A 22,368-nucleotide genomic window follows, 5' to 3' on the forward strand; every position below is an offset into this window, starting at 1 on the left:
GGTAGGATTTTCTCCCCAGCTGATCCTGCGCATGTACCTCTCAGGTCAGCCTGCTGGCCTTCAGTGGGTTCAGGTGGCACCCATGGAATGCAGACTGCCTGCTCATGGAGGTCATTCCATTGCGTTGTCATCCACGTTGGCCTCTGTGAGGATGGACCTTCCCAGGCCTGCCTGGTGTCTCTTGTCCTCCCCCTGGATAGCCAGGGGCCTACTGTAGCTATTAGAGCCTACCTGTTAACCTTGAGTATAGTTGTGGAGTCTTGCTCACTGTGTGGCTTCTGGACTTCACCCATACCATAATATGGTATGGCAGGTGACATGGGAATACAGAGGGTAGGGAAGGGTGTCCCCTCAGCCTCAGCCACCCTCACATGCCTCACTTCTGTGGCTCCATAGTCAAATCTGGAGCTATTTCTAGATCAGTCATGAGGGTGATGTGTCCATAGAATATGAGCAGACCCTTGGTCACTCCATGCTGGGGCAGCTTCATTCTATTGTCCTATCTAAATCTTCAGAGGGCTGCCCTCTTTACCAATGGCAGATTGAGGCAGCCTGGGAACCCAGCAAGAGCTGTCCTGGTGGCCTCAAACCTTCCCCCCCCCCCCCATCCCTCCACATTAGCCTGATGAGCTTTGTCTCAGTCTCATGTTGCAGGTCTAGGGTCCCACAGCTTGAGGACTGATCACCTTAGGCCTGCCCTCCACAGTTTGTGCTCAGGTTACCCTTTCTTAAGGACAGGCAGCATCACTTCCCCATTCTGTAGATTAAGTAAATTGAGGCCCTGGCAGAGATAGAGTGATACCTGGGAACCTTCAGCTCATACTGTCTAATTTCCTGAGAGTCCTTTGCTTCGCCTGGGGCCCCACTAATGCATTGGCAGCATAGGTGTGAGCGCAATTCACAGGCTAATTGCTTCGGTGTCTTCAGACAGGCATGCCTCAGGGCGGGGCATTCTGTACTTGGCCGGTCCTGAATGTATGGTCTCGGGTCAGTAATTGGTCAAGAGACTGCAAATGTAAAGAATGCTCCTCTCAGGCTGAATGACCAGTCTCAAAGGGCAGCAAGCTCACTGCTGCCTAGAGGGAATAGAGCCTAGCTCATTTTGCACATAGTACCTGCTGTGCCTTGTTCACATTCGGGACTATTTGCTGTCCCACAGTAGCTCTTCTGTCTCTCAGAGGGTCCTTTGATTACTGTAGAATGTGGACTAGAAGTCTGACCCTTTCCCTGCCTCAGAGAGAGCCTCTGAGTGACAAGGAGGAGAGAGGCAGGTGACATGGGAATACAGAGGGTAGGGAAGGGTGTCCCCTCAGCCTCAGCCACCCTCACATGATTGGAGCCCCCAGCATCCTAGGTGGAAGTGAGGCTCCACCTTCCTACCTAGTCACGCTGAGAGGCTTGGTAGAGGCAACCGGGCCCTAGCATCCTTAGTGAAAGTTGCGTGTCCCCAGAAGCCCAGCCGCATAGGGGTGCTGTTTCTCTTAAAGAGACTTCTCAGCTTTCTGCCTGCCTTGCTTCCCTGCGGTCTGTCTTCAGGTGCGGTGGCATTCAAAGCCTGCACACAGAAGCATGAATCGGGACCACCTCTTTGCTGCGTTCCGTGTTCAATTTGTGGGATGAATGCAGCAGTAAACACTCTTTGCCGAGCACTTTTCTAGATGTGTAAACATTGATTACAAGCTCCAGCTCCCCTAAATGACTTAAGCTGTAATTATATGTTAGGTATGACTGCTTCCTTTGACTGCTTCAAACCCTTTAAACATGCCTTTGTGTGGACAGCTTCTGCTCACTGCGTGGATGTCCCCTCCGTGCAAACCACTCTGTCTGAGTGCCCTGAGGCAGCTGTATTGGGGTCTCACAGACTGAATCTTCTTTATCTGGTCATCAGGATGTTTTGCTGCCATGCTGTGGGTAAAGGGACCTCAGGACCAAGTGTAACTCATCAGGGTCGCCCAGCAGGTGTGAGATGGTCTCAGGGGATCACGGATTCCACATCTAGATTAGGGAAGAGCTACTTTAACAAAGCACCAGGCAATGAGGACATCTCAAGCCAGACGTCTACTCTCTAGTTTTAGAGGTCAGAGGTCTGTCACAGTGCGCTCCAGCTGAAGGTTCTGAGCCTTCCTGCCTCCTCCAGTTCCTAGGGCTCCTGGCATTTCAGGGTTGGCGCAGGAAGAGATTTATGTCCTGGAGTCTATCTGTGGCTGGACCAGGGATGGTTTCCCCCACAGGACAATGTGGTGGTTTGAAAGAAAATGGCCCACAAAAGGAGTGGCACTATCAGGAGGTGTCGCCTTGTGGAGTAGGTGTGGCCTTGTTGGAGGAAGTGTGTCACTGTGCTGAGGGCTTTGAGGTTTCTTTTGCTCAAGATCCCCTCAGTGTGACCGGCAGTCGACTTCCTGCTGCCTTTGTCAAGATGTAACTAAACCCACATCTGCCTGTACGCCACCATGTTCCCCGTCATGATGAGAACAGACTTAAACTCTGAAACTGTAAGCAAGCCTGTAGCATGAATCTTAAAGAGTCTTATTAATAAAATCAAACCTGGGGCCAGTTATTGGGGTGAAATGCTGGATGGTCAGAGAGACAGAACAAGCCACGGCTAACCTCACCTGACCAACTTCTCAGCTGGTCTTGTTTCCTCAGACTGGAAGCTTCTGTGTCCTCATCCCAATGGCTCTCAGCTGAACTGCTGCTCAAAAGCCTGAAGCTTAACCAGCTAAAAGCTTAACCAGCCAAATGCTTCTAGTTCCTGGTCCTCACGCTTTATATACCTTTCTGCCTGCTACCATCACTCCCTGGGATTAAAGGCTCGCTTTTTGGGATTAAAGGTGTGAGTCACCATACTTGGCTGTATCCTTGAACAGATGGATTTCTGCCTCTGGAATGCTAGGAATAAAGGCGTGTGCTACCACTGCCTATCCTCTATGTTTAACATTGTGGCTGTTCTGTCTCTGACCCCACATAAGTTTATTAGGGTGCACAATATTTCAGGGAACACAATACCACCTCACAAGCCCCTCCAATGAAATGTTCTCTTTATAAGAGCTGCTGTGGTCATGGTGTCTCTCCACAGCAGTAAAAACCCTAACTAGCTGGGCAGTGATGGCCCATGCCTTTAATCCCAGGATTTGGGAGGCAGAGCCAGGCGGATCTCTGTGAGTTCAAGGCCAGCCTGGTCTACAGAGTGAGATCCAGGACAGGCACCAAAGCTACCCAGAGAAACCCTGTCTTGGGAAAAACAAAACAAAACAAAATAAAAAACACCCTAACTAACACAGACACTGAAACAGATTCAGAAGGAACTTGAAGCTCCAGAGGCATGCAGGAAAAGAATATGGTGAGCTTGGGGACATTGAAAAGTTCTAAGGCCAGCTGCATCATGCCTGGCTTCTCTGATAGCACAGGGCAAGGCTGAGAGGAGTGAGCAAGGGGAGAGTGGTTGAAGGGACAGGAGATGAGGGATTTGAATAGAGGAGAGAGCTTCTGACTTTTGTATGCAAAGCTTCTCTGCCCCGGACCTGTGGGAGTCTTGCTAGGAGCTGCAGTGTTTGGGGACAGCCTGTACCTGGTACAGCTTGGATACTGGGCTCATCTGAGTCATGGGACACTCCTGAGACATAGGAAACTTCTCCAGGAATAAATGTCTTGGGACTTCTATAACAAAGTATAACAAACAGCAGTAGATGTTGCAGAGGGAAATGGCCATCTTTCAGTCTTGAAGGTCGGAAGTCAAGATCAGGGAGTCTCGGAGCTGGTTCTATTAGGGGCTGTGAGGAAACCTCTCCCAGGCTACCCTCCTGCTCCTGGTGGTGGCCAGGCATCCCTGAGTTCTTTGACTTGTGAAAATATCACTCCCAACCCATGCTTTCACCACTATGCTGTTGTTCCTGCATGTGTGTCTGTCCAGATTTACTCCTTTTATGAGGACATCCGTCCTGTTGGACAGGTCCCTACCCTGCTCTAGTATGACCTCATCTGCGCTCATAACACCCAACAGGATGCTTTGTGCAAGTAGGGCCCCCTCTGAGGTCCTACAGGCTAGAACTTCATCATAGATATGAATGGATACCATTCAGCCCAGGACAGTGTACACACCTCCCTGCTGAAGCCAAGCAGGACTGTAAGGTGCCTGATGGACTGTAAGGTGCCTGATGGTCAGCATGCTGACCGCCTGCTGCTGTTTACTGCTTGTCTGCACAGCAGATGTGACTTTGGTAGATGTTTCTAGAACCTGTTCCTAGAAGGGTGGCCTGCCCTGCCTGTCTTAGTTTAGGGTCATCATTGCTGTAATGGAACACCATGACCAAAAGCAACTTGGGAAGGACAAGATTTATTTCCATATAATGGTTCATCATCAAAAGCATTGAGGGCAGGAACTCAAGCAGGGCAGGAACCTGGAGGCAGGAGCTGATGCACATAGGTCATGGAGGGATGCTGCTTACTGGCTTGCTCCCCATGGCTAGCTCAGCCTGCTTTGTTATAGAATCCATGACTATCAGCCCAGGGATAGCACTATCTATAATGAGTTGGGTCCTCCCCCATCAATCACTAATTAAGAAAATGCCCAACAGGCTTGCCTACAGCTTAAATTTAAGGAGATATTTTCTTAATTAAGGTTTCTTTCTCTCAAATGACTTTAACTTGTGTTGAGTTGACAAAACTATCCAGCACACTGCCTAACCCCATAACTCCTGAAAAGGCAGAGCTAGACATGCTGTGGCCATTTCAGCTCTCTGGAACTTTACTCTTGGGGACTGAGATGTCCAGGATAGTGGGACTGACCAGGCCCAGGGCCTTAGTGTGGTCAGCAAGTCCTTCATATATAACTTCTGGGCAGGCAATACTTGCCTTTTATTTTCATCTCGGGGGACAAAGCTTCAGCAATATGTTTGGTCTGGCTCCCACAGTGCCCTGGCCCATTCACCCACCTCTCTCTTCTTTAAGCTACTTGGTGCCATCACCATGAGCAGGCCCAAGGGTGCCATCTGCTGCTGGCTGCCACTTCCTTCTCTTCTTGGAATAGAATTTCTATTTACTTACTTACTTACTTATTTACTTGTTTGTTTGTTTGAGACTGGGTCTTACTATATAGTTCAGACTAGCCCCAAACTTACCTTTCTCCTGCCTCCTCCCCAAAGTTGGGATTGTACCACCATGACTACTTCATTTATTCTTCTGAGCAGAAAAGAAATACTTGATATTTCCAAATCTCTAATCTATGTTTGTATGATGTTCTAGTGTTTTTTTTTTTAGTTATAATTATTATTTTGTGGTTGGAGGGCAGGGGCATGGCATGCATACCATACCGTATTTGTGGAAATCAGAGGACAATTTGCAGGAGTCAGTTCTCTCCCTCCTCAGTGTGGGGCCCAAGGACTAACCTCAGGTCCTCAGGCTTAGCAGTGAGTGCTTTTATCTGCTGAGCCATCCTGAAGGCCATTTTACTTAATAGCATCTCCAGTGGGTTCATGCCATGTCTGTGTCCTCAATGCCTTTTCCTCCTCCTCCTTTGCCCTGGCTGTTTTTGTTTTGTTTTACTTTCATGTAATAAAGTTTTGATGAGCATACATTGAATTTGTCACTTGAACTATGACTTTAGCTGTATTGTAATGCCACACTTGCAGCCTCAGTCAGCCACCATTACCTTCCCTCTCCAGCATGTCTTCCTCTTCTAAGCTGAATTCTGTCTCCATTTACCTGCACCAGCCCTCGGCATCTACCCACTCTATTTTTCTGTCTCTTTGGATTAACCAACCCTGGAGACCTCATATAATGAAGTCTTGTCTGATTTGTCTTTTGTATCTGGTTTCTTTCACTAGTGTGTTTCAAGGTTCATCTACATTGGAGTATGTGTCAGAATCTCTTTCGTTTTGAAGGCTGGATAATATTTCACTGCCTAGTTTATACACTCATCCTCCTTCATAGACTCTTGGGTTTGTTTTCACCTCTGAGCATGTGAATAATGATGCTCAGAACATCTCTGTACAAACATATGCCTGAGTCTCTATTTTCAGTTCTTTTGAGTGAGCTGGGCGTGGTGGTATGTGGCTTTAATCCTAGCACTTAGGAGGCTAATGCAGGAGGATCATGAGGTCAACCTGGGTTACATAGTGAGACCTTGTCTAAAACAATAAAATTAGGCAGGTATAATGGCCCACACTTGTATTCCCAGCACTTGGTAGTTAGAGGCAGAAGGATCAAGAGTTCAAGGCCTTCCTTACTACAATAGCTAGTTTGGGGCCAATGTAGTCTACACGAGGCCCCGCTGTCTCAAAGAGAGAGAGAGAGAGAGAGAGAGAGAGAGAGAGAGAGAGAGAGAGAGAGAGAGAGAGAGAGATTGAGAGAGAGAGAGATTGAGAGAGAGAGAGAGATTGAGAGAGAGATAGAGAGAGAGAGATTGAGAGAGAGAGAAGGAAGGAAGGAAGGAAGGAAGGAAGGAAGGAAGGAAGGAAGGAAGGAAGGAAGGAAGGAAGGAAGGAAGGAAGGAAAGAAAAGAAAGAAGAAAGAAAGAAAAATCACCTGAGCCAAGTGTGGTCCTGCCTTTAATACCAGCATTCAGGAATCAGAGGCAGGTGTATCTCTGTAAGTTTGAGTCCAGCCTGGTCTTAACTGGTGAGGCTATCAACTGCACCTAGGGTATATTTAAAGGAAGTCTCTCTCCATTCTCAAAAATCAGCAGAGTCAATAAGGCCCACATCCCTAGATGGAAGTCAGGTGTTTTACCTCGATGAAATGGAGCCATCCAGATGTGGGGGCCTGGAGCTTATCCTAAGGATCCCAGCAGGACACCAGCTTCTGTGGCTCAGCATGCCCAGCCCTGACTCAGCTCTCCAGGCTCTTCTGTGTGCCAATAGACATTCACTGTATTAGAGCATGGCAGCGTCTGTGAGTGTCCCACCCAGTAATGAAGGAACCCAGGGGGCTCTAGGACTTCTTCCAGGCTCAGCCCCTCCTTCCTGTGTAGTCCACCATTGTTGAGTGTTCATGGCATCTCACCTTTGTGCTCCCAAATGTATCTGTACCCAGGCTGTATCCATGAGCACAGCCCTGTGTGTTTTCCCACTGCATGTCCAGGGGCTGATACAGTATGTAAGTTAAATCGTGCCTATAGTGAGCTGTGTTGGGCTGACCCACCCCTGCCTTGGTAGCCATGGCAGTGAGTGGTCAGATTGCAGTTGACTCTGCATCCCATCATGGAGGTTTGGGCTCCTTCCCAGTTTTCTTCTGTAACATGGAGAGCTGTCGAAAAGATTCAGTTATGGCCGGGCAGTGGTGGCGCACGCCTTTAATCCCAGCACTCGGGAGGCAGAGCCAGGCGGATCTCTGTGAGTTCGAGGCCAGCCTGGGCTACCAAGTGAGTTCCAGGAAAGGCGCAAAGCTACACAGAGAAACCCTGTCTCGAAAAACCAAAAAAAAAAAAAAAAAAAAAAGATTCAGTTGTGTCAGCAGACGTACAGACAGAGGATTCAGGGCATTGTTGGCAATGGTCCACTGAGCTGTAGAATTGAGGGGATTATACAATTTTATTTTGATGGCACCAAAACACTTTTCCAAAGTGGTTACAGTAGTTTGCACTCCAGCAAGACAAAATACCATTTTCTACTCCTGTTGGGCTGGCTTTCCTCTAAAATACACCAAAGAGTCAAGTACCCACAAGCATTTGAGGCAAGACTTTGGCATAGAAAACAGACCAACAAATCAGTTTCCATCAAAAGGACACGAGAGACAGTCTAGGTCATGAGTCACTGTCAATCAACTGGCTGGGGTTCTTTTCCTCTACCTGGGGAGAATCTGCAACAGACAAGGAGAAGCTCTCCCGGTGCTGGCAGTCCTGAGCCCTTGAATGCCGGAGGTCTAGGGACTAGAATGGCAGACCCAAAGGCTAACAGCTCCAGGCAGGGCTCATTATTCCAAGGGTATAGCTGTAGATGCTGCAGGCTTGGGGTCCTGGACACTCTAATTGGAGACCTAGTGCAGTGGGCTTAAACCACCAGTGGCCCCACTTCTTAGCAGCAGGGAGAAGCAGTAGCCAGCTGTGCCCGCTAGTGTTAGAACTGCCGGATGGTCCTTGGGTGCTGGTGTGCTCAGGGCTTCGGTGAGTAGCATCACATCCTAGAATGACAGACTCTTGGCACTCACAGTTTGGCAGCTTTCTGAAACTCCTGGCAACCAAGGCCCGCAATTTCTGTTCTCTAGTTCCTACCAACCTTCTGCCTTACGTGTGTTTGTTTAGTGTGTGTGCATGTTTTGCCTACATGTATATTTGTGCACTACATGCATGCCTGGTGCCTGTGGAGACCAGAAGAGGGAGTCAGATCCCTTGGAACTGGAGTTACAGACAATTGTGAGGTACCGTGTGGGTTCTGGGAAGCGAATTCTGGTCCTCTGGAAGAGCAGCCATGGCTCCTAACTGCTGAGCCATCTTGGCCTCAGCTCTTGGCCTGCCCTTTCTTGTCTCCTGTCTGCTTTCCTTGTCTCTTCTGATCTCTGCTGCTTTGTTCTCCATCATTTCCACCCAGGCTGCTCTCCCAAACTCGTTAGCCTCCTCAGCTCTGTAGCCACTGTTCTGGTGGCTTCTGTCACTTTGCTGTACGCTTAGGAACCCTTGCTTTGTACTTTACTAATGGGAAAGATCAAAACCAGGCATGGCAAATTCTTTAGCGCTGAGCCTCCCCCAGCTTCTGATTGGTTTGGGTTTGGCCAGCTAGAGCCCTAACTTTTCAGAGATTTGGCTGTGAATCCCCTATGCACAGTTAGAATGAAGTCCTAAAGAACAAATTTAATAAAACTAGCCACTGGGGAGGGGAGGAACCGGTGTTAGGAGAGGGAGACTATTTGCATGTCCTGTGACTGCTATAGGAAAGTGCCACAATAAGTGGCCCAAATTGTCCAAAATGCACCTCTTACAGTCTCCAGGCCAGAAGTCTAAAATCTGGCAGGGCTGTTCTCCCTCCTGCCTCTTCCAACTCCAGGGAGCTCCAGGTGTCCCTTGGCTTTTGGCTGCATCCTTGCAATCTCAGACTCTGGACATGGGGTCTCCTCTTCACCTTGAGTCCTGGGCCTCCACTTTTGTGTCTCACAAGGGCACTTGTGTTTGAATTTAGGACCCACTGAATGATCCAGGATAGTCTCAATGCCAGACCCTTTACTTAAGTGCATCTGTAAAGACCCTTTTCAAATAAGGTCCCAGTCACAGATTCAAGAGGTCAGGTGTGCACACATTTCAGGGGGCTGTGTTCTGTTCCCACACATGGCGTCTTCCATAGAAAGAAGTTGGGAGATTATGTTAAGTGAGGATGCAAGATGGAGTGGCTTAAGCTAAAGTAAATGCCACATCAGCCCACTGGGAAGGGCTAGTGCAGGGGAGTAGCTACCAAAGGCTAGAGCAAGGCAATACTGGATCATTCTGTCAAGTTGTTTTTCAAAAGTGGACATGCTGATTAGCATTTACATGATAGGAAATAGCATATCCAGGCAGTTCAGCTCCTTTAGAGGGGAGCTTGAGGACAGACTTGCCCTGACCCTATGACCTCTGACTCCAGAGGCCCTGTGCTGGTTGGTTTTTGTCAACTTGACACAAAAACCTAGGCATTTGGGAAGATGAAATCTTAATTGAGAAAATGCATCTGTAAGATTGGCCTGTAGGCAAGTCTGTGGGGCATTTTATTAATTAGTAATTGATGTGGCAGGGCCTGGCACACTATGAGTAGTGCCAGCCCTGAACAGGTAGTCCTGGATTATATAAGAAAGCAGGCTGAGCCGGGCGGTGGTGGCATGCCTTTAATCCCAGCACTGGGAGGCAGAGGCAGGCGGATCTCTGTGAGTTCGAGGCCAGCCTGGTCTCCAAAGCGAGTTCCAGGAAAGGCACAAAGCTACACAGAGAAACCCTGTCTCGAAAAACCAAATAATAATAATAATAATAATAATAATAATAATAATAATAATAAAAGAAAGCAGGCTGAACAGACAACGTTCTTCCGTGCCCTCTGATTCAGTTCTCGCCTCTAGGTTCCAGCCTTGAGTTCCTGTCCTGACTTCCCTCTGTGATGGAGAGACCTGAGAGTTGTCATCTTAAATAAACTTTGCTTCTCCAAGTTGCTTTTGGTCATGGTCTTAATAGAAACCCTAACTAAGATGGGTCCCTAGCGGTGGCCCCTACTCACCTGCTCTGCCTCTCTTCTCTGCATCAGCTCCACAGCTGGTTCCTGCTCCTTAGACAACACCAGGCTGGAGGTGGCTCCTGCAGCCATGCCTCTCACCCCCATGGCCACCAGAGAGAAGATCCGGTCCAGGTTCCATGGCAGCCATGACCTGATCCACCGTCTGTTTGTCTGCATTTCAGGTGCGAGATCTGGACCTAGGACATGAGTGTGGGGACAGGCAGGACGTACCCCGGGAGAGAAAGAACAGTGGGGCTGCTTGCCCTGGCTAAAGTGGAGGGCAGTGTGGTCTGCAGAGCAAACCTGGGGGTGGGACTAGATCTGTCCTACAGGGAAGAAGGAGCTCTCTAAGTGAAGGTGGGGTAGTACTTTCCTCTGGGGTGGCTGGGAGTGATGGGCTCGAGTGACCAAAACAGCCAGGCCCTGGACACCACCTCAGGGTGGGATTTACCCTGGGATCCATGGCTATATAGAGCCTGTTCTGTGACCCTGTGGTCCAAGTTACTCAGGGCAGTGTAGTATGAGTACTGGGAGAGTGAAGACATATTTGGATTCCCTTGTTTCTATGATGGTAACAGGTGCTACCATAGGCACAGTGTTACAGGGGCCTCTGGGTATCTCTGGGCAAGCAACCACCACAGTTTAGTTGTGGTGCCTGTAACCCTGGATAAGTTACATATCCATGAGAGCAGCAATGATGGGATTGGGTAGGAAGCACTCATTCTTTCCTATCCTCTCCTGATTCCTGAGTTTATACTTAGGTTAAGGGAATCCTCTCTTAATGGGTTGGACTTGCTGATCCATGAGCTCTGGCTGTGTCCTGTCTAGTACGTGGCAGTGTGGTCTCCCAATGTAGTTGGCTCAACCCAGCCTTCTGTCTTCCTGTCTCTCCTCCCGTGGGATTCTCTATCAGGTGTCGCTGACCAGCTGCAGACGAACTATGCCAGCGACCTGAGAAGTATTCTCAAAACACTGTTTGAGGTCATGGCCACCAAGCCAGAAACAGACGACAAGGAGAAGCTTAAGAAGGGTGAGTGCTGCTGCAGGCCCTGAGGCTCTTGCCACTGTCCCCAAGGAGGGAGTATGCAGAAAATCACACCTCCAAGGCAACCACATACCCCAGGATCTCCCGGACCAAATGTGCCAGGTTGTCGACTTGGGGAGATGAGTGTAGCCTGGAGAAGTGGCTCCCCATGCCACTTTGCAGGTGGGTCCCTGGCTCTGGTTCTTACATAGGCTGTAGCAGGCCATCCAACTTTTCACTGCAGACAGAGGTTGGGGACCTGCCTTCCATCTTAAACTAGACTAGGTGACTAGATGAGGTACAGTATTAGTTACACTCATCTGTCAAAAAGTGTTCAGAGGCCAGCTCAGCCTGAGTGAAAAAGGGGACCCTGGCCCATCCCTCTATGTGAGGGTGGCAATATCCACTCCTAACTGCCTCATATTTATACATATTCATCTCATTGAAGGCACACATATGTGATCTCACATTTACACATAGGTGCATACATGTATACACTTTCATGTACATGCATACCTTACGTACACAACAGGTAAATAGATATTTGGCAAGGAAGGGGGTTTGCCCTTTGTCCCTGTAGAGTCCCTGGTAGGAAATGGGGCTGGACACCCCTGGCGCTAGTCTGAGGAACCTGTTTGGGGAGAGCTACATCTCTGCACAAAGGCTTCTGCCCATGACCTATCTGGGTATATGGGATAGCCAAGCTGGTCCTAGAAGTCTGGCCCAGCAGGGCATGTCCTTGTTGGTGAGGAGGAACTTCTACATCAACCAGCTCTGCCACCTGTCCAAATTGTGAGTGGCAGTCCAGGCAGGGCTGCGTTCTGGAAATCATGAGTCAAGTAAGGAAGGCACCTTGGCCACACTCTGGACAGGGTTCTCAGATGCCATGGCTTTAAACTTCTGCCTTGGGGATCATAGGCCAGGAAATTTTACCAGTGTAAGGGCCCAGGGTTCATGGAGAGGAGCCACTGAGTGTCTCCAGAGTTCACCACACTGTACAAAGAATGGACCCTTTTATAGGAAAAACTTTGCCAGGGTTGGCATCCTTCCTGCTAAGGTGACTTGTTCTGTGTGCTGAGAGATGGTTGGGGGGCTTGTAGGAGCTGGAAAGTTAGAGGCACCCATGTAGTGATATATTGTGTACCCTAATAAACTTGCTTGGGGATCGGAGGACAGAATCAGCCACTAGATTAGACATAGAGGCCAGATAGTGGTGGCACACACTCTTAATCCTATCACTCGGGAGGCAGAGATCTGGGTCTCTGTGAGTTCAAGGCCACACTGGAAACAGAGCCAAGCAGTGGTGGCACACACCTTTAATCCCAGTACTGGGAAACACACATGCCTTTAATCCAGGAAGTAATGTCTGGGCAGAGAAAGGTATGAAGGTATAAGGCATGAAGAAACAGAGACTCACTCTCTTTAGGCTGAGGATTTTGTAGAGGTAAGAGCTAGTGGCTGGCTGCTCTGCTTCTCTGATCTTCCAGCTTTCACCCTGATATATTGCTCTGGGTTTTTCTATTATAAGACCATCTAAGATTAGAACAACACACCCAGATGCTCACTACGGACAATCAATTGCATCTACTCCATTGCCTACCAACCCCAGGTACTTCCTTCTGTCTTCCAGTAACCCAGACCCTACGGAGCGCAGCCTTGGAGGACTGTGCATTGTGCCAGGAGACTGTGTCGTCCTCAGAACTGGCAGCCAAGACTCGAGATGGGGACTTTGAAGGTACGTGGGAAGCTCTGGTGTGGACCTGGCATGCTGTCTGCTGAGCACAAGGAGCTATTTTGTGCGTGTTATCCAGACATCAGGCCATTTGGGGATACAGCTTCCCATGGGAGGTGGCCTCCCACTCTGTACCTCCTCCTTAGTACTAGGTGTATACAGCCCCTCTACTGGTGTGCAACCGTGGGCCTGTTGTTGAGCAGCTCAGCCTGGTAGGTACACGCTCAGCAACGAGAAGCAAGGATTGGCTGTGGCTACAGTACCCGATCTTCCAGCACTTCACCTGCACTGAAGGAGTCTCACATAGCAACCTCAGGACACTCTGGGACATTAATGGGGGCATTGGGAAGGTGCAGAAGCCTTCCTTGTGGTAAGGACAGGGGCTACAGACTGATATGGTCACATGGAATCTGCCCAGAGTGGGCTGGAAGCTAGGCAGCTTGGATGTCAGGGGAGAGGAATCCCGGGCTGTTTGGGAATACTGCAGTGCATCTATGGAGGGGGTCCAAGGCTTATGGAAAAGTATGCTACTATAATGTTAAAGGGGTGCCTGGGTCGGGAGGTCTGCATTCGTGTCTAGCCAGATGGCTAAACAGAATGACCAGAGATGAAGGTCTTAGTTAGGACATGGTCATCCTGTACATCCCGAGTCCAGATGGCCTGGCCTGGGGCCTGCAACTGGGCTGTGACTCTGTCCACTGACATTGTAACTAGTCACAGGCAGTGACTGGCAAGTCCAGAGCAGGACCAGAGGAGCGGGATAGGAGGTGTCTCTCCACCAGCCAGGCCTCTGCGCTTTCCCTGCCCCCAGCCCACCGCTCTCCATGTCTGATGCCCTGTTGCTCTTGTTGTGACAGACCCTCCTGAGTGGGTGCCAGATGAGGCCTGTGGCTTCTGCACCTCCTGTAAAGCTCCCTTTACCGTCATCCGCAGGAAGCACCACTGCCGCAGCTGTGGGAAGGTGGGTGGGGCCCCGCTAGCCCTCTGCATCTTTGGGGTTGTGTGGGGACTGTCCCCAAGCACAGCATCAGGGTTTAGAAGTCAGGTTTCTGTAGTCCTTGTGCAGGTGCCCATCCAGGTTCTAGGTGCTGTGCTGGCTCCATGTACTAGGCCATTCCTAGGTAGTATCCAGGCTCAATCCTGGCCCCTCCGAGGTGAGAACAAGGAAGGGGTGGGAATGGGGCTTGAAAAGGAGTCTGCAGTGGTTATGGGGAGGGGCCTAGTTACTTTCAAGAAGCCTGACCTACTGGGCCAGCCCTGCCCAGAGTTTCCAGAAAGCTCCAGCTCCATAGTGTGCAGGGTCTGGGTCAGGCTGACTCCCACCCATCATGGTTTTGTCTGGTTTGGTGGGAGGGCTGTGTAAAGGGGCTGACAAAGGCCCTGTCTGCTCACTGCCTTCTTCTACCCCTTGGCTTCCAGATCTTCTGTTCCCGCTGCTCATCACACTCAGCACCGCTCCCGCGCTACGGGCAGGTGAAGCCAGTCCGTGTGTGCACACACTGCTACATGTTCCATGTTACACCTTTCTACAGTGACAAGACAGGCATGTGATCCAGTGCCTGGCATGTCCCAGCTGAGCGGACTGGAGACTCAGGGCCAGAGGCACTATGCCTGTCTTGGGTCCTAGCCAGGGTCTCCAGGAAGGAGGTGCTGTGCCTGCGTGTGCCCTGTCCAGGCTGTGCTGCGGGAGGGCCTCATCGCATCTCATCAAGCTGCTGCTGCTGCTGCTGCAGACCTGCCCGGGTTTCCAGAATGTCCAGAGCCTCTGTCTACTCCCCCTGGCCTCTCCACCTGTGGAGACACCAGTCCTGGCGTGGGGCCAATGAGAGGCCAGCTTTATTCAGAGGAGGGACCCAGGGATGTCCTGTTGCTGCTTCCAGGTCAAGGTACCTAACCAGGCAGGGTTGGACTCTCTTCTTCTCTTGCCCATCTAATGGCGCTTTGCTCCAGCTGTGCATACTGGGCAGGCAGGAGAGGGCCAGTTCTGTATGTTCTCTTCTGTAGCTGAGAATCTGGAAGCAGAAGCCAGGAGGCTCTAGGCCCCGATGTCATAGCAGGGCTCCCTGCTGTTTACACCCACCTCATTCCCTCATGCTCGCCACCTGCCTCAGGACCCTGCTCAACAACATACATCTCATTTCTATTTTGAAGGGGGAATGTAGGAAGCAGACACAGTGGTCTCCTGGGGCAGCAGGCATGCTCTCAGCATCTATACCATTGCCACTTGCTGGCGGAGCAGGGGCTGACCTTCCGCCGGTACCTAGGCTGTGCTCTCAGGTGTTTGGGACTGGACTCATCAGGCAGCCGCCACTCGGCTAACATTTCCTCCTTCCTCTGCACCCACCGGGACTAACCCACTTCCTCAGACCTCAGCGCGGCCTGGACAGGCTGAGACGCACAGACACCTCCTCAGGCTTCAATCTCAGGCTTCACGTTGCAATGATGATTACAGCTTTATTTTTAGAGAGATGACACACCTACTGCTTCTTTTATAGGATGAAATCCAATCGCAGTTCAGCAGTGGAATACACATGCACAAAAATGGCTTCTGTGCGGGGGTTGGGGGGGAGAGTATATAACAGAGGGAATATTATGTATTGAGATTATTTTTATTTTCTAAATGCTGTAATTCGAAACCATTTCCATAAATCTATTTAAGGATTGCATACACTCTGGCGTCTTTTATGAACACCGAGTCCTTGTCTCTGTTGGGTAGGTGATGGTGTTGGTGCTGATGTGGATTTTCTTCTGGAAGACTGGGGCATCTGAGCCTTGGGGACAACTGGATGTCAGAACCTGTCCTCCTGTCATCATTCAGGAGGGGCTTGCCACCCTTCCCCTGCATCTTGGAAGGGTGCCTGGCTCCCCAGCTATTGCACATCCTGCAGCTAAGACCTCTGGCCTATGCTAGGCGAAGGGGCAGGGCACATGCCTTTGGCCACTCCACCTTGATGGTGTTAGTTTTAGATCTGTACTAGCCAGCAGTCTGGGGACTGCCTCATTGGCTATTCTGGGAAGAATGCAAGAAGCAGGTCCAGGCCGGGATTCCCATGGTGACAGGGCCTTTGTCTGCTGTTGGGGCCTGAGTCCTTGGGTCCTTTTAAGTGCCCAGTGTCTGGAAGATGGGTGCCTGGGTGACAATAGGTGGGGAATAGGCAGCAGGACAATAGGACTGTGAGAGGCAGCAGTGGCTCTCACACCTGCTTTCTGGTGAGAATGTGTTTTAAAGGGAGGTTCCCTCTGAGTGGAGCAGAGCCTAGGGAGCATAAGAAAGGAGAGCTCAGGTAGGCTGGTGACGCATACTTCCCAGGGTTGGACTCTGTCTTTCTGCCCTTCTGGACAGAATGCAGAGAAATGGCCCTTGCTGTGTCCCCCACCTGCGTCCCAGTGTCTGTGTCAGCTGGACACAGTGGCTGGACAGCTGAACCACAATGGCATTGCAAGCTGTTGAAGAAGGCTCTCTGCTGCTGCTAACCAGGAAGCCAGGACCTGCAGAGCCCGCAGGGAGCTGTACTGTAGTGTGTCCCTTTGTGCACACTACAGTGTGAACAAATGCACATCATGGGCATTTGTTTTCAACCCCTGAAACATGGTGTCCTACCATGTCAGAGGGAAGAGCGGTCAGCACAGAGCATCTGCCCTCTAGAGGGGCCTGAATCTGTGTGTGTGTGTGTGTGTGTGTATGTGTGTGTGTGTGTGTGTGTGTGTGTGTGTGTGTGTGTGCGTGCGCGCGCATAAGCAAACTCGCTTCCCCATGTGATCTGCTCATGAGAGGCCTTATGAGGCAGCCTTGACCTACCTTTATAAGTCGGGTAAAGGGAGTTGCTCCATGAACTGCCCTGTTTGAGGCCTGGGACCACAGGTACCCTTCAATGAGGATAGTAGACTGTCTCATTCACCCCGATGAAGGAATTTCAGGCCTCCAATGATAAATTTAGGATATCTGGTCACTCCACCCTTCTGTGGAACTCTCTCCACACCAAGAGCAGAGCCAGGAGTAAGACACTTTAAGAAGGCTCTAGAAGCCTTATCCATGGTTGGAGTTTGTGTTTGGGAACTCCTGGGGGCGTGGAGACACGGCACATCTTAGAGATCCTCAGGGCCTCCTTCATGCCATCCTTCCTGAATCTTAGTTTCCCCCACTATGACCATCTTTGTTGTTGTAGAATTTTATATGTCCATGACAATCCCCATGGCAGTCCTTCAAGAGAGCAAGATCCCCTGTCATGGATAGGGAAACCAGAGCTCGTTAGGATCAGACGGCAGCTGAGCTGAGCTGTGTGCTTCAAGGAGAATCCATCAAGTGTTTGCTGCAGAAGTGTCCAGTGAAGTGAAGAACTTGAAGACAGGTCCAAGCTAGCTGTGCTGGGAGCCATCCTTGGAATTTGGGAGTTGTGCCAGCTCATGACCACCTAGCCATACTTGGCAGCTGGCAGCATGGTTCTCATTATTCTCTGGCTATGCATGGTCCTGGGAAGGGGCCCTCAGCATTCTCCCAACACCTCTACCCTGGATGGCTGTGACAAGCAGGGCCCTCAGGTGCTCAGGTGCCTAGAGCTCTGCCTGGGACAAGCTAGCAAGCTGAAGAGTCAGGAGCAGAGATTTCCATGCCTGATCTTGGGAGGTGGCAAGGTAGAGGGCAGAGAGGGATGCTTCTAGCTCTATGTCTGGTGCATTAGCTACTTTTCTGTTGCTGTGATAAAACATCATGACCAAGGCACCTTACAGAAGATAGTTTATTTGGGCTTAAGGAATCCAGAGGAATAAAAGTCCATCATGATATGGAAGCATGGCAGCAAGTGGCAGACATGGTGTCAGAAACAGAATTCTGGGAGCTTACATCCTTTACCACAGCAGGAAGCAGACAGAGAGAACTGGACATGAATCAAGACTATAACCACCCAAAGCCCACCCCAGTAACATACTTTGTACAGCAAGGCCACACCTCCCAAACCTTCCTAAACATTGCCACCATCTGGGGACCAAGTGTTCCAATATCTGAGCCTATAGGGGACAGTCTCATTTAAGTCACTATAGGAGTCCCAATTTGTCATCTCCACAGGGTCTACTCAGTGCCCACAGAAGTGGTTCGGGGGAACCCACCTGCACACATGAGATTTCAGAGGCCCCCTTGATGCTTATCCCTCTTGTCTGTGTCTCATTTGTACAGCTAACTTGTCCTCAGTCCCTATCTGCCTCCCCCTGAGGACCCCAGGATCGCCCTGGCTGGGAGGCAGCATGGTGTCTCCATTGCACACTCAGCTGAGTCCTGGCCTGAGTGGACAGACATATAGTGACCCTGGGGTGTATGGCGTGGCATGGAACTCTGAAGGACTTTGGTGTCCTTGTGGTAACGATAGCTCTTGCAGCCAAGGGAAGCATGGGTTTGAAGCCTGGTTCCCCTCTCCCTTCAGTGTCCTTGACCCAGCCAGAATTCTGGCTGCAGCCTCTAATTGCCACCAGGGGGCACTCCACGCCTCTTTCCCAATACTTGGCTTTTGGGTGGGGGGTGTGCTTCCATGCAGGGGTCACCCCCACTGTGACTAGCACCCCACGTCCAGACAAAATCCCAGCGCAGACAGACCCAGCGGCTATGCCCCGGTTTTCAAGATGCTGCAGATGGGTGGAGGGGCTGGAGGGGTCGCTAGCTGGCACGGCAATGACAGAGAGCAGGGTAGACATGCCCTGGAAGTGCTGGGTGCCTTCCACAGGTAAGAGTGGGGTGGGGCTAACAGCATGCTGGATTGAGGGGTCCTGTGGCCTCTGTGAGCCCGGTGCTGACAGCACTCACAGAAGGCGCTGGAGGAGGTAATAGGGACCCCACTTGTGCCCTCTCTAGCCCCGAAGCATAGAAAGAAGTCCATGCTTCCTCCTAGGCTCACGAGGAAGCCTTGTCTGAGAGCAGTGCTGTCTCCCACCCCCAGAGGACATAGAGCACAGCAGAGCCCCTATGGTTCATGGATGACCTTCAAGAAGGAGGACCCCTCAGTCATATGAGTCCAGGAGCAGAGGCAGGGCCAGGATGGGCCCTCCCCTGTGCCTCTTAGCCAAAGCCCAGGTGGTTCAGCTGCCAGTGATTCTGGCTCTCCCTATTGTGGAGACCCCATGGCAGTGAGTGAGTGCATTCACCCACATCCCTCATTCATGGACATCTTTTTATTTCTCCTCTGTGAAAGCATTGTAAAGATTTGGGCCTTTAGGGCTACAAAATTCATTTAATATATAAATTGTTAACTTATGCGTGGCCCATTAGTATAGCGGGAAAAGCTTGAAATGAAGAAAATACTGCACAAATTATTCACAAATACAATGGACCGTTATATTTTAAATTTAAAACATAATATTGACATTATATTAGTTTACATAGACCATTAATTACATCTTGATGCACTTTGATTTTCCTGTCTTCCTTTTGTATTCTTGAACACAGTGTTTTCTTGTATGCCAAACTTTCTGGAAGGCCTCCAAGTGCTCAGAGACCAGGCCTGGTACTTGTGACTGGCCAGCCTGGCAGCCTAGGCTCCACCCCAGGTTCTGACCGGTTGTGACTGGGTAAGCCTGCCCCTATGGGCTCCATTACCCCATGGGCATGGCCAGGGGTGTGCAGTACTTACTGCACGCATTCCTGCTGTTTCCTGGGCATGGCTTTGTGCTCAGCCTGCTGCCACCTAGGGCTTTTCATGCATATTCTTCAATGTGTCACCAAGCACTCCAAAAGCCAGAGGTTGTCATTCTTATTTTATACTTAGGGAAACTGAGGTTTAGGCAGTCAAATTCTCATGGCCTTACTAGAATCCAGAATGGCTCTCAGGAATGGACTCAAACAGAACTTCCATACACTCTTCCCTGCTGTGGGTACACCACTAGCCTCTCAGTGCAGGTAGCAGCAGATTCTAGAGGACTGAGCTCTCCTCCATCATTGCTCTCCAGGGCCTGCTAGGCCCACCATCCTACAGATCCAGACCTCTCCTCCAGGAGCTTCCCACTAAGGGTCTGAGGAGAGGCAGGTGCAGGCTGCAGGATTCTGACATGTGGGTAAACAAAACAGGATGCTAGGGCTGGGGCCCGGTGGCTGCCAGGTGTCCACTCCAATGACTGAAGAGGCCAAAGGTGGGAGAGAGGGCAGGGTCAGGTAATAAGAGGTGGAGATGGAGTAGACCTCAGCAACTTTTCTACTCTGGCTGTGTGGGACACTCCCTGGTGTTCCTAAGGAGTCTGGGCAATATTGCCATACCTGGGCAGGGAGGTATAAGGGTCTGTGTACCATAAGCTGGTGACCTGATCCCAGAGAAAGAAGCCAGGGCAGGGTAAGATGGGGAAAGACCTAAAAGCTTCTCTCTCTCTCTCTCTCTCTCTCTCTCTCTCTCTCTCTCTCTCTCTCTCTCTCTCTCTGTGTGTGTGTGTGTGTGTGTGTGTGTGTGTGTGTGTGTGTGTGTGTGTGTGTGTTGGGGGAGGGGATCAAGCAGCTCTTTCCCATAGTGGATCAAAAACTCTTTGGTCAACGCTCCAGATGCCCCGGAAGTGGGTGTTAGCCTTATTCCTAGTCAGAGAAACTGAAGTGGGGGAGGCCACTAGGGGAAAGGTCAGGCAGATTGAAGACTTGCAACCCCTGATCATCCACCCCAAACTGGGGGAGGCCCCATGTCCTGTCTCCCAGGTCATGCTGGGTTACCCTCCAGTTTGTGAGGGAAGACAGGGCTGAGGACCTGGCAGCAATGCACTACCAGGAGTGGAGGTGTCTGCCTTCTTACTGCCCAGGGCCCTTCTCTAGGTGAGCCTGGCAGGTCACAGTAAGTGACCTGTGATGAGGTACAGGGTCTTGGTCAGCCAGGCTGCTGCCTCCTTTTCCCAAATCCTGGGAACTTTGGGGCACAGATGCCCACGGGCACTGCGGGTGCCTCTGCCCCACCTCACACAGTGAAGGCTATGGGTGTAGAGACCCCTCCTGGTCTCCGTGGGACCAGCTTGCCCTTTGCACTTGCAAGCCCGTTCCTGTTCCAAGCAGCAGCTTCCAGACTCCCCTGGGGATCCAGCTCATTCTGCAGCCTCCCTGAGCAGCCGGCCTGCTGTCCTGCCCCTAGGTCTCCTCTACAGCCAACCTTCACTCACCAGGTCACCACTGTCCACTTCTCCCAGCGTTTGCAGGATTTGGCAGAGGGTGCGCCCTTCTTGCACCGGAAAGTGCTTTGTCCTGGGCGCAGCTGGTAGGAGCTAGTGTCCTCGGTGGAGATTAAAATTTTCCCAGGCTGGGAGGCCGTGGTTACCCGTGTGCTCCACTTCAGCACACTGGAACATCCTGTCCCAGTAGCAGGAGGCAGCCGGCTAGGGAGGTCTTGCCTTAGCACTTTGAGGCAATTCTCCAGCCTGCCGAAGCAAGGGTGCACCCATCAAAATGCTGCCCCCCCCCCAATGCTAATCTCAGGACCCCCAAAGCTCAGCATGGCTCTCAGTGCTCCAGAAAGATGGACATCCTTCTCATTCACAACTCTAGGCAACCCTACAGACTAACTGGTTCTGGCTACCTGGCCTTGGGGTGATTGTGGGGCTGGTCCAAGAGGCACCTCAGCCAACACCAAGGAGTTCTTTCAGTGTCTACACAGGACTTTTTTCGGCAGCATGAGTTTCCTCACTGGGTCTTGCAGGGCTCCATCTGCGCACCTGTTGTTCTTAATCCTGCCCCACAGGTCAGACATCTGTGGCTCACACCCAGGCTGGGAGCGAAGTGGCTCTGGTTTCCACATTCCTGGATTGTTAACAGTCCCAAGTAACCAGTGTAGGAGCACTGGTCTCCATTTTCCTATTTCAAGGGGACTCTGCAAGTTTCCTTATCTGCATATGGGGCATACGGAGATCCACAAGGAAGTGTGTATCATGCATCCGCTTTGGTCCTACAATAAAGTGTAGCATTAGTAATTTTTGCTGTTGGCGACGAAGCCTCCTTCTATTTTAGAGGCTGCTGTCCAGCCAGCCACCTTATGCCACAGAACTCTCCAGCTTGCTGGTCCATCTGCTTAGGACTTAGAGCGGCCACACAAGCCAAGAGCCTGCTGAAGAGCTCGCCCTCTTGTCGGTCACCAGAACCTGATTATTGGAATAGCCCTACCCTCAGACCAAGCACCACAACAGACTGCTCCGGGATCTCTCTTGTTCGTGACAGCAGATCTTGGGGCCCCTTCTTTAGACCTGGTGATCTTTCTTTCACTCCTGATGGACACTAGGAAACTAAGTGTTTCTGCCTACTCTGGATCTGACATTTTTTGAGAAGCTTTTAGGTTCCAACTGTCTGCGTCTCTGTCCCAAGTTTTAGCCTTCCCTGAAGCCACTATTCATGCGGGGACAGGTGTCCTTTGCAGTCCTTTAGCAAGATCCCAGCTCCGGCCCCAGTCAGGCCCCCAAACCGGGTCTTCCACCGAGGCTGTGGTACAGCTGACCCCGAGCAACAGGTCGTT

General features: G+C 50.9%; 1 protein-coding gene across 3 annotated transcripts in view; it reads left to right on the forward strand.

Annotated features, from left to right (window-relative positions):
- Zfyve28 (zinc finger FYVE-type containing 28) overlaps window positions 1-15,585 on the forward strand; it is a 120,589-nt gene extending 105,004 nt beyond the window's left edge. For all 3 annotated transcript variants that reach the window (XM_042285799.2, XM_042285800.2, XM_042285798.2), the window contains exons 9-13: window positions 10,194-10,345; window positions 11,077-11,193; window positions 12,818-12,922; window positions 13,777-13,880; window positions 14,339-15,585. In XM_042285799.2, coding sequence (XP_042141733.1) covers window positions 10,194-10,345; window positions 11,077-11,193; window positions 12,818-12,922; window positions 13,777-13,880; window positions 14,339-14,470 — 610 coding nt within the window. In that variant the 3' untranslated portion in view covers window positions 14,471-15,585. The remainder of the gene's footprint in view (window positions 1-10,193; window positions 10,346-11,076; window positions 11,194-12,817; window positions 12,923-13,776; window positions 13,881-14,338) is intronic.
- Window positions 15,586-22,368: the final 6,783 nt, after the last annotated feature.

The sequence above is a fragment of the Peromyscus maniculatus genome, chromosome 10 (assembly GCF_049852395.1).
Source record: "Peromyscus maniculatus bairdii isolate BWxNUB_F1_BW_parent chromosome 10, HU_Pman_BW_mat_3.1, whole genome shotgun sequence".
Taxonomy (NCBI): domain Eukaryota; kingdom Metazoa; phylum Chordata; class Mammalia; order Rodentia; family Cricetidae; genus Peromyscus; species Peromyscus maniculatus.